Source organism: Pagrus pagrus, assembly GCF_965226575.1.
Source record: "Pagrus pagrus genome assembly, chromosome: 5".
NCBI lineage: Eukaryota > Metazoa > Chordata > Actinopteri > Spariformes > Sparidae > Pagrus > Pagrus pagrus.
In genome coordinates, this window is record NC_140189.1 from 674,005 (window position 1) to 685,589 (window position 11,585).

Sequence of the window (11,585 nt, forward strand, 5' to 3'; positions counted from 1 at the left end):
TTTTGAAATTTACAGCGAATTTCAAGGAGCCACATAATAGCAAAGATGTAGGAGACTGAGTTTTTGAATATAACCTCACAACACCTGGAAGATATTACCTTTGGAAAAGAGCACATCTACTCTCTCTCTCTCTCTCTCTCTGGGTCTGTATTTTACACAATGACAATATTCTACATGAGAAACCATGCCCAAGAAAGATCTTCACTGACTATTTTTTTTTCTGCCTAAACAAACTAAATAAACTGACATTAAAGAACAACACAATTTCATACTGTTTTTCTTTTTCTAAAATGTGCCTGACCCTGCCACCTTTGTAGCTTTGGGGACCTTATTTTCCTAGGCTACTTATACTTCATTATTTTTTATTAAAATAAAATTTCTGAGTTTCTATTATTACGTCATAAATATTGTGAAAATTACAATTCTGAGTTTGAATTTCTTTTCGAAAACTAGATAGTGCTCATTTAAATAATTTTCCGTTCAGGGAACATTCCCCAACCCTTCAGGCAACCTTTGTGGAATGTTGGACTGGACCCCGGAACTGAACCCCACAGCAAACATTCCTTGTTCTTACTGGACGTAATTTTGGAAACTTTTCTTTACATTTCAGCAGCGTGCTAGAAGTGGCTCTCCGCTCGGCCCGCTGAGATATAAGCGCCGAGTCTATTTTGGATGGGAGCATACAGCAGCTGCGTGAATCAGAGAAGATCGAGCCAGACATGCGGTCAGACAGCGGAACAGCATAGTGCGTCAGGTCAATTTGCAAAATAAAACACCCGGTGCCGACTCAGGATTTACAGCACAACAAAGTCAAAAATATTAACAATAAACACACTTAAAACAGACAAATAACTAGACTGTTTTACGACGTAGCCTACTCAACCACAATGGAAGCACAAAAAACAGGGACAAATTATGAAATAAACAGTCGGGGCAAGTCAACAACATCAGGCACTAGGCATGATGCTGCACTTCTGAAACGCTCCCGGTGGCATATGAAGCCGCGTGGAGGACGGAACAAAACAGCGGCGCACACTCCAGGTAACAAAAACGTGCCCAGTGGAAAGCAGACAGGACGAGTGGCGTAGCAACGGCAGGGCAGCCTGGCGGCGACTACAAATCACCGCGGACCCAGAGAGCTTGATTCCATATGGGCACGTATGTTACCTGACATGTGAGATGCTGTTGTGTTCCGTCCCCCACGCGTCCTGTCCTACTGGGAGCATTTCAGAAGCGGAACTTCATGCCTGGCTGATATTGTTGCTTTCTCATACTGTGTTTATTTCACAATTTTTCCTTGATTTTTGTGGCTCTGCTGTACCGCCATTTCTCTGTATTAAGTGTGTTAATTAGCCTATTAATATTTCCGACTTTGTTGTGCTGTGACAGTGTACAACTTGTAAAAATTGTAATGTCGTTTGGCAGGATGCTGTCAGTTGTCAGAACAAACGGGGGCTGGTTTGAAGGCGGAGTTTTTCTGCTTCAAGTAAACTGAGTTGAAGAGTTTTTCTCTGAGGACAGCAGTAGGCTACACTGAAAGTCTTGAAGGGAAAAGTGGAGTAGACAAAGGTAAGCCATCTATCCGATATAGGGCCTAACAGTTGATCGTGTACAAAGTAAAAACCTCAGATGTGAGGCGACAAATCTTTGCCTTTCGCGAAACCCATATTGCTCAATGTTAGGCTACTGTCAGTAAAAAACGCTTGCCTGGCAAAAAAAATATCTAACGGATGTGCTTATCACGAGTTTCAGCCTGCTGTCTAAGTGTTGCGGTCCCTAACTAAAGTAGAGACAGGTCATCTACACTAAATACTGCACTAATCTCTGCAAAATCTAGTAGAAAAAATTACAAATTCTATGCGACCAAGCTCAAAGATGTCACTTTATAGACATCTTCTTTATGAGTAGACCACTGTAACGTTTAAGTCATTCCCTCGGCTGCACTTACTATATATTTCTATAATAAATATCACAGATTCAATGTTTTTATGACCATTGATACGATGAAAAAATATCAGCGCTCAGATTATGTTGAAATGAATCTGGTGGAGTTTCTTTATGTTCGTTCGACTTTTTAAACCTCTGCTCTTAATGCCGAAACGTTTTTAGGTTGGTTAAGTTTACCAAAATGTTAGTGGACTTTGGTCCTGCTGTCTGCCACTTTTCCTATTTAAAGTTTAATGGCATTTTTTTGGTATTTGTTAGCAGGAAACATGATGCTGATTGTAGTCTTGTGTATTAAGTTTATCCCCTTGCTGCAGAGGTTTTGACTTGATGGGTTGATGGATGGATTATATGATACCTATACCTATAAGAATGAAGGTGGAAACAATAATCTAAGAGTAAAAACAAGATGATAAGGAGGAATTACTACTACAAGAACTGCCATTATGCAATAGTAAATACAGTAAAACTGCGATAGTTTTACTGTATGGGTTAAATAGTGCAGGTATTGCAGAGTAAAGTGATTAGAAATTAAACATTAGTGCAAGAATAACTATATATTGTGATATAAATCAAACACAAATTGAGATGTAGTATTAACAGAAAGAAAAGTAAATTGTGCCTGGGCTAACATAGCCATTAACTGACTGATGTTCCAGGAGAAAACAGTCCATATGTCTATCATACCTCATCCTGTTTTGTTATTTCTACAGCTTCCTTCCTTCCAGACTGAAATGGGTTGCTTTCTCAATAACATGTCGCAAACATTAAAAAAGGAGAAGTAAAATCAGATTGTTTAACATATGGAGAAATCTGCCCAGCTGCTGTGATTTATTACAGAGCTGAGGGTAGCAGATGGTAGACATGGAATCAATAATGGATACTGCTGATCTGATAAACATTAAGTTTGGCTATTAGTAATGAGAGCGAAAAACCTTTTTTTTTCTCACAATGACAGATTATTTAATCTTGTTATTTCGGGATAACAAGCTTTGTTATCTCGAAATAATAAATGCACCATCACCATTATGGGCTTCCATATGTTTCCTGAAATATGAGAAAACATTTTTTCAGTTACGTTTTAAGAAGTTTTATAAAGAAGCAGCTGTGTAATCGTCTGTACACCTTTTGCCATGCCAAGTGTGCTAAAACGCACACTTCCATTCATCTCTCTGAGGTTGGCTGAGGTGGCACGTGATCCACTCCTTTTAAAGAGCCCGCCATCATGGCTCGGTACCTGAGGTATTTTACCACTGTGGGCGATGGGCAACCAGCCAAGTGGGAGGATGAAGAGTTGCACGTGGCCAGTGAGGAGCTGAGTCCGGCCACAGGGCAGTTTCCAACAATGCTCACCTTTAGGGATTCACTGCAAAGGCTCTACAGCTCAGAACGCTTTCAGGTATGCCACTCTGGTCTTTTCAACGCATCTGTTAGTATAGCAACATCAATGATACAACGTTTTAAAAGCCAATTTATGGAGAAACTGGGACCAGAAATATTTTTTCGTTTTAGCATTGCACTCATTGTCGAGTGGACTCAAAATGGACTGTAAAACAAAATGAGAAAAGATGAAAATCGATGCAGTAGAACCAGAGATATCATCTTTTATTTCCATCTGTGTTATTTGCATATCTTAATCATCATGGTTCATTCTGCTTCAACAAAGACTAATGCAACAATCAAAGCTACAATTGGTATTGGTGACTGTCAAGGATGATCAGCTCTGATTGTTTCCATATTTTCTGATGACGATGATGATGGATGCTTTGTCATTCAGGAGACACGCTGTGTTGAAACCATAGAAATAAACCACTATTTTGTTTATTTGAAATTTGTAGACAAGTGTTTCAGGATGATGTGATAGGGCTGTAGGCCTATACCAGGTTTAGGATTTTAACAGTTGAATCGGATTTGGTAGTTCAATAAAAAGATTCAACTACTCGCCTTTTTTCAGTTTAGCGCCAAACTAAACTTCTGTATCAGCCTACATCAGGATGTTTTACTGCAGGCTCAGACTCACATTTTAATGCCTTTCTTCGACATCTATGATGTGAAAGCATTATATTTTCATGCAATCAGAGAAAGTTAAAGTGTGCGTCCTGCTCAAAGTTCAGTTAAAAAATCCCAGTGATTCAACACAGAGCGTCTCTCTCGCCAGCTGCAGACAGTGCACACATATGAGGGCCCCTAGGTGAGTTTAGGACTTGGTGCCCCCCAATTGCAGCTTCTCTCATCTGTTAGGGCGCACTCACATTAGGCCCGGTTGCTCCGTACCGTCTTGAAGCATGTTTTTCCCCCCTCCCCAGTCCCCCGCTGGCCTGCACTCACATTGCTCCAGTCGTAGTGCGATTGCAGCACAATGGAGAACAACACATGACTAACTTTAATGACGTTTTGTGGCTTATTTTGTGCCCTCTTAAATTCCTTGATTTTGCAAGGCGGCGTAATATGCATGATTATACTTCATGTCCACAACCTCAATTGACCAGGGTGTAAATGCCGAGTTAGACATTCCCATTGTACACAAAAGCCTGATCTTAGCGAGTTTAAGTGGGATTTTTGACCAGTGTTAAAGGGGTATAAATTTCCCTGGGACCCCCTTAAATGACCACCAGTTGATCTGGGGGGAACTCGCTATATCAAAAACCTAGCAACATCACTGAACTGTATACATGCTGCCTTCTCCTGGCATGCAACATCTGCAACATTAGCGATCCATACTGTAATATTTTCTTGTCGGTAGTATGCAATTCACGTACTATTGGTTTTATATCAAGTATTGGGACATACTAGAAAACATACTGTTTGAGGAAACTAAACAACATGGTGGCAGCCATTGGCTGAGTTTTAGGGAGACGTGCCGTGTCTTTCTCCCTATAACATTACTTCAAAGATGCCCTCTTAGGTACCAAAATTTGGAACAGATTGATTTTATGTGAATCAATACTAGGTAGCTCTGGTGTAATTCGGCCAATATTCCTAAAAGTACCAAGTTTGTACCCAACAAACAGTGTATTCATTCAGGTGTGTGTGCTGGTAGCGGCTATTATAGCCTGGATTTCACACCACCAGATGTTTTTCATTTTCAAACTTTTTGTCTTAAGAGCCAACTGACGCTCACTCAATCGACATCACCTGAGTACATGTATCCAACTTTACGCAGTTCCCTCTGTGACACTACAGGCTTGATACAAGTTTTTTCACATATGCCTGGGAACACTCCTTGATGTGAAAGATTGGTGCAGTTCCCCTCTAAGAGCTTAAGGAGTTTTTCAATTAGTTGCTGTACGAGGCTGTGTAAAGAGAGGCACCTTCTACTCATCGTCTGACTTTACTTCCAGGTGCTGGTAGTGTGTTTGGTAGTCCTGGATGCCATCTTTGTTCTGGCAGAGCTGCTCATAGATCTGTCTGTTATCAAGTTGGCACATGACCACATTGTTCCTGAGGTGAGACATGGATTTGGACAGTAATTATCAAGACCATTATATGATATGATTTACTGACACATTATTTTTTGGCAGGTGTTTCACTACCTGAGTTTGGCTCTTCTCACATTCTTCATGGTGGAGCTGGCTGGTAAGCTTTATGCTTACTGTCTGGAGTTCTTTCAGCACAAGTTTGAGGTGTTTGATGGTTTGGTGGTGGTAGTTTCCTTCATCCTGGACATTGTCTTCATCTTCCACGAGGACGCCTTTGATGGGATGGGTCTCCTCATCCTGCTGCGGCTCTGGAGGGTGGCCAGAATTATCAACGGTCAGTTAACTTTTGCCTAATTAACATGTATCTGCAACTTTTGTCGGTACATAGCCGTAGCCCTGCTGTTTGTCACTGCTCTCATGACTGTTCGTCAGTAATTTAATATATATATATATATATATATATATATATATATATATATAAGAATATAGCACAGATAAAGGCGGGCCTATATTTCGTGTTTAAGGCGGCTGAAGAGGATTAAATCTCAATCATCTTGGACATTGTTTATTCACTACGATTATCAGGCTATCTAATGCTAACGTTACCAGCAGCTATGTTGGCCATTCCATACCAACTCACTTAAGCCCTCCCTGTTCATGTCATAGACTTTCTTGAAAAATCATAGAGCTGTAAAGAAGGGTTCAATTAAAGGAACAGTAAAGGAAATGAATCACAACCAGCCGTTGCCACAAAGCATATGCACAAATAATCACAGAAAACCGCTCTGTACAATATGATAGAATTTGTTAATGTTACAAAAGCAAATTGATCAATAATCATTAATACTTCAATCAACAAACATCTATCATTCAACTACAGCAGCCAAACTATGAAACTAAAACACTAAGACAAACAACAAACAAGCATGCGGTGGGTGTGTGTCAGAGAGACAAAGAGAGAGAGAGAGGGAGCCAAGATGGCGAACATACAGAGAGAGAGAGCCAAGATGGCGGCGAGAGAGAGCCAAGATGGCCGACGCGATCTCTTCGAAGATGACATCACGGAGTGTTCAAGATGGCGGACACGGCCACATCACACCAACGGCTGGTCAATGGAGGTGACCATGCGAGGCTTGAGCGCTTGAACGCAAATGTTGTGCTCACATCACACGAGGCACCATAATGTAGTGCTTCATGCAAGAGTTTTGGGTTAAATTTGGCTATCAATAATAATTAATGATTATCAGGGATAATTATTAATTCTGATTACTAATAAGATCCAATTTACATTAGATCACCTTGGGGCACCACCCTTGAAGAAGGGAAAATATAGCCAATTCACCAAATCAGTCTCAGAAAAGGTACTAAACTGTTTGTAACTCTGATTAATAATTAACTTAATAACTACAACCAATATTACCATAACAGCTAGTAATGGTGGAAGGATTTTGGAGCTCTTGACAGAGTAGAGGTTAGCACATTTACTCTTGTACAATATTAAATAGACAACATGTGGGTTAAAAAGTCTTTTATTCAACACAAAGATGAAAACACACTAACTAACATGTACTATATACAGGTGTGTGTGTGTGTATGTGCATGTGTGTGTGTGAGTGTGTGTCTGGCAGAACAAAGAAACAATGGTGGTCACTGATAGCACATGTGGGTGTGATATGCTCCAGGCTTAAGGAGTGTGTGTGTGTGTGTGTGTGTGTGTGTGTGTGTGTGTGTGTGTGTGCGTGTGTGTGTGCGTGTGTGTGTGTGTGTGTGTGTGTGTGTGTGTGACGTGATGCCAGGTTATAGAAGATGGATAGTTGCATGCAAAGACCCTGAGTCTGTGTGAAGCATCATTCGACTAACGTCAAATTAGCTGTCTAGGAAAGCAAACTACCAATAACCTGACCTGAGATCACAATAACACTCAAACAGTGGACACACATAAATTGAACACATATGCATTACATCAGCCAGAGTTTAAAGTCCTGTGCTTAGCCGTGCTATGCTATGCTATCTAAGCCCAGTTCAACGTTACCAGTCTTTGAAGAAAAGGTGCTGGTGGTTGCAGGAGAACGTTGGGATTCCAATGTTGAATGCTGTTCTTGCTGTGCAAGGACTGATGAAAGTTGGCAGAGGAGGAAACGGTTCGCTCCTTTCCTTTGCAGGGATAGCAGCTCAGTGCTAACTTGCTTGATGTTCCTCAGATTGTGAAGTTAGCTGGCAAGCTTTGCGTCGCAGCTGCTGGTGCTAACTGATCAGGAATACTGGCAGGACCTCGTGTCGCTGCAGTGGGGAGAAGTTCTTTGGGCCTGCTGCAAATGAAGCTTGCAGCTCTCCGCAGCTGTTAGGCCCAGAAGAGATCTTGAGGGCAGGCAGCCCCGTGGGGGGGGGATGGAGAGGAGCCCTTGAGGATAAGAAGTTGGAGGAGAAGAGAGGCGCGAGGAGAAGAGAGCTTGTGGAGAAGAGAGCTTGTGGAGAAGAGAGAGAACAAAGGAAGGCGCTGGAGTTTTGACTCTCTGATCAGAGGGGGGTCTGTCACCCTGACCAATAGTAGCTCAAAGCTGAATTTTGCACCTAGGTGTGAAGAAAGGGGAATTCTGGGACACTGAGTTCAGTTCAGAGTCCATTTTGAAATCCACAATGAATGACTTCATCTGTGGGTCCCAACACAAATTTCTAGTATCTGCCCAGACACTAAATAAGCCTCAATTGTGACCGCACTGGTGGTGGCTTAGTGTGTGTCCATCCGGCACGGATAAGAGGCGCTGGCTGGCTCATTGTCCTGAGGGCTGACAGTGGCTGTTCTCTGTGTTGTAGCAGAGGATACAGCAGATGTCGATGCCTGCAGGGATGAGAGGCTGGGCTGCACAGCTCTCCTCTGGATCCAGAACATGTTTGGTAAACACAGGGCAGTTTTGGCTCATCCAGCAAGATAAAAGACTGTAGCCTAGGCAAAGGTAAAATGTTTGTTTGAGTAATAGCTGTGCAGATGAAAGCTGATGCTTCAGGCAACACGTTACAATGGGACTGCGGTGAAATGGGCGTACAGCTGTTTTTAAGGTTCTCCGTGCATCTGGTAGCCAGAGATGAAGGTGCATTCAGGTGTGCTCTCAGACAATGAGAGAAGGGAGTTTCCAAACCTGGGGGGACTGTGGCAACCAGGTGCCACCTACTGGACAGTAGGGTTGATGCACTTTCTTTTTTTTTTACCAGACTTTGTTAGTGCAAGGGGGCTGCTCTATTGTGAACCATGTGGTTAGGTCCCAACACTGTACAGTAATTCTAATGTTAGATCAAATGTCCCTTGGCAATTTTCACATCCATTAGGCACTTTTGATAGCCATCCACAAGCTTATGGTAGTCCTCTGGCTGAGTTTCTAACCACTCCTCTTGACAGGATCATTGAAGTTCAACTAAATTTGTTGGCTTCTTGGCATGGACTTGTTTCTTCAGCACAGTCCACATGTTCTCAATGGGGTTCAAGTCAGGACTTGGGGAAGGCCATTCCAAAACCTCAATTCTAGTCTGATTTAGCAATCCCTATACCACTTTTGATGTGTGTTTAGGATCCTTGTCCTTTTGGAACACCCAACTGCACCCAAGAACCAATGTTCTGGCTGATGATTTTCAGTTTTCCTGAAGAATTTGGAGACAATCCTCCTTCTTCATTATTTCATTTACTTTTCTTTAGAGCACCAGATCCACTGGCACCAAAACAGCTCCACAGCATAATACTACCACGACCATGCTTGAGGTATGGTAGGTATGGTGTTCTTGGGGTTAAAGGCCTCCCCTTCTCACCTCCAAACATATTGTTGATCATTGTGGCCAAACAACTCAATTCTTGTTTCATCTGACCACAGAGTTTTCCTCCAGACGTTTTTTTCTTTGTTATTGTGATCAGCAGCAAACTACAGTCGAGCTTTAAGGTGCCGCGTCTGTGCTTTTTTCTTTCATGTTTCAATCATCCCAGGTGAAAAAGTATTATACTTAAATATATTAAAAATATATTTGTAGCATACAAAGGTTATTAAAAATATACTTTTACTTTTTGTGCTTAATTTGTAGTATATTTAATATATGCTTTTAGAAAGTGTACTTTAAAATATATGTGATTAAGTTCATCTTTAATATACTAAAATTACACATACTAATTATGCAATAATTAAAGTTGTACTTTATTGTACTTATTAGAAGTGTACTTCATTGTAAGTCTAATGTAAATTGTTCTAAAGTATACTTTTAAAAAGTATACTTTATTTCAATGCACTTATAGTAGTAGATTAGTATTCTTATTAAAAGTGTACTTATTTTTGAGTCATTTGTAATATAAGGTTAATATACTTTATTAAAGTACACTTAATTTGCACTTCTTTGGAAGTGAACTTAAGTACACTTATTAAAAGTGTACTTCACTGTAAGTCTATTTTAAATTGTTCTAAATATACTTTTACTAAGTATACTTTATTTCAAAGCACTTATAGTAGTAGATTAGTATTTTTATTAAAAGCATACTTGTTTGTAATATATAGTTAGTATACTTTATTAAAGTGCCCTTAAATTTAACATCATTGGAAGTGAACTTAGGCACACTTATTAAAAATATACTTTAATAGATAACTGGGAATGAAATGAAAACAAACAAACTAGCACATACAGTACAGACCAAAAGTTTGGACACACCTTCTCATTCAAAGAGTTTTCTTTATTTTCATGACTATGAAAATTGTAGATTCACACTGAAGGCATCAAAACTATGAATTAACACGTGGAATTATATACTTAACAAAAAAGTGTGAAACAACTGAAAATATGTCTTATATTCTTGGTTCTTCAAAGTAGCCACCTTTTGCTTTGATTACTGCTTCGCACACTCTTGGCATTCTCTTGATGAGCTTCAAGAGGTAGTCACCTGAAATGGTCTTCCAACAGTCTTGAAGGAGTTCCCAGAGATGCTTAGCACTTGTTGGCCCTTTTGCCTTCACTCTGCAGTCCAGCTCACCCCAAACCATCTCGATTGGGTTCAGGTCCGGTGACTGTGGAGGCCAGGTCATCTGGCGCAGCACCCCATCACTCTCCTTCTTGGTCAAATAGCCCTTACACAGCCTGGAGGTGTGTTTGGGGTCATTGTCCTGTTGAAAAATAAATGATGGTCCAACTAAACGCAAACCGGATGGAATAGCATGCCGCTGCAAGATGCTGTGGTAGCCATGCTGGTTCAGTATGCCTTCAATTTTGAATAAATCCCCAACAGTGTCACCAGCAAAGCACCCCCACACCATCACACCTCCTCCTCCATGCCTCACGGTGGGAACCAGGCATGTAGAGTCCATCCGTTCACCTTTTCTGCGTCGCACAAAGACACGGTGGTTGGAACCAAAGATCTCAAATTTGGACTCATCAGACCAAAGCACAGATTTCCACTGGTCTAATGTCCATTCCTTGTGTTCTTTAGCCCAAACAAGTCTCTTCTGCTTGTTGCCTGTCCTTAGCAGTGGTTTCCTAGCAGCTATTCTACCATGAAGGCCTGATTCACACAGTCTCCTCTTAACAGTTGTTATAGAGATGTGTCTGCTGCTAGAACTCTGTGTGGCATTGACCTGGTCTCTAATCTGAGCTGCTGTTAACCTGCGATTTCTGAGGCTGGTGACTCGGATGAACTTATCCTCCGCAGCAGAGGTGACTCTTGGTCTTCCTTTCCTGGGGCGGTCCTCATGTGAGCCAGTTTCTTTGTAGCACTTGATGGTTTTTGCGACTGCACTTGGGGACACTTTCAAAGTTTTCCCAATTTTTCGGACTGACTGACCTTCATTTCTTAAAGTAATGATGGCCACTCGTTTTTCTTTACTTAGCTGCTTTTTTCTTGCCATAATACAAATTCTAACTGTCTATTCAGTAGGACTATCAGCTGTGTATCCACCTGACTTCTGCACAACACAACTGATGGTCCCAACCCCATTTATAAGGCAAGAAATCCCACTTATTAAACCTGACCTGTGAAGTGAAAACCATTTCAGGTGACTACCTCTTGAAGCTCATCAAGAGAATGCAGAGTGTGTGCAAAGCAGTAATCAGAGCAAAAGGTGGCTACTTTGAAGAAACTAGAATATAAGGCGTATTTTCAGTTGTTTTACACTTTTTTGTTAAGTACATATTTCCACATGTGTTAATTCATAGTTTTGATGCCTTCAGTGTGAATCTACAATGTCAATAGTCATGAAAAGA

The 11,585-nt window shown here is 41.0% G+C and overlaps 1 protein-coding gene across 6 annotated transcripts in view; it reads left to right on the plus strand.

Moving 5' to 3' along the window:
- Nucleotides 1–549: 549 nt before the first annotated feature.
- hvcn1 (hydrogen voltage-gated channel 1) overlaps nucleotides 550–11,585 on the plus strand; it is a 46,648-nt gene continuing 35,612 nt past the window's right edge. For 2 of the 6 annotated variants that reach the window (XM_084352393.1, XM_084352398.1), the window contains exons 1-5: nucleotides 550–745; nucleotides 1,426–1,569; nucleotides 3,122–3,343; nucleotides 5,286–5,390; nucleotides 5,466–5,697. In XM_084352393.1, coding sequence (XP_084208519.1) covers nucleotides 3,170–3,343; nucleotides 5,286–5,390; nucleotides 5,466–5,697 — 511 coding nt within the window. In that variant the 5' untranslated portion in view covers nucleotides 550–745; nucleotides 1,426–1,569; nucleotides 3,122–3,169. Of the gene's footprint in view, nucleotides 746–1,054; nucleotides 1,159–1,201; nucleotides 1,341–1,425; nucleotides 1,570–3,085; nucleotides 3,344–5,285; nucleotides 5,391–5,465; nucleotides 5,698–11,585 lie in introns of those variants that run through there. The other 4 variants (XM_084352396.1, XM_084352394.1, XM_084352395.1 and 1 more) reach the window with 4 other exon arrangements.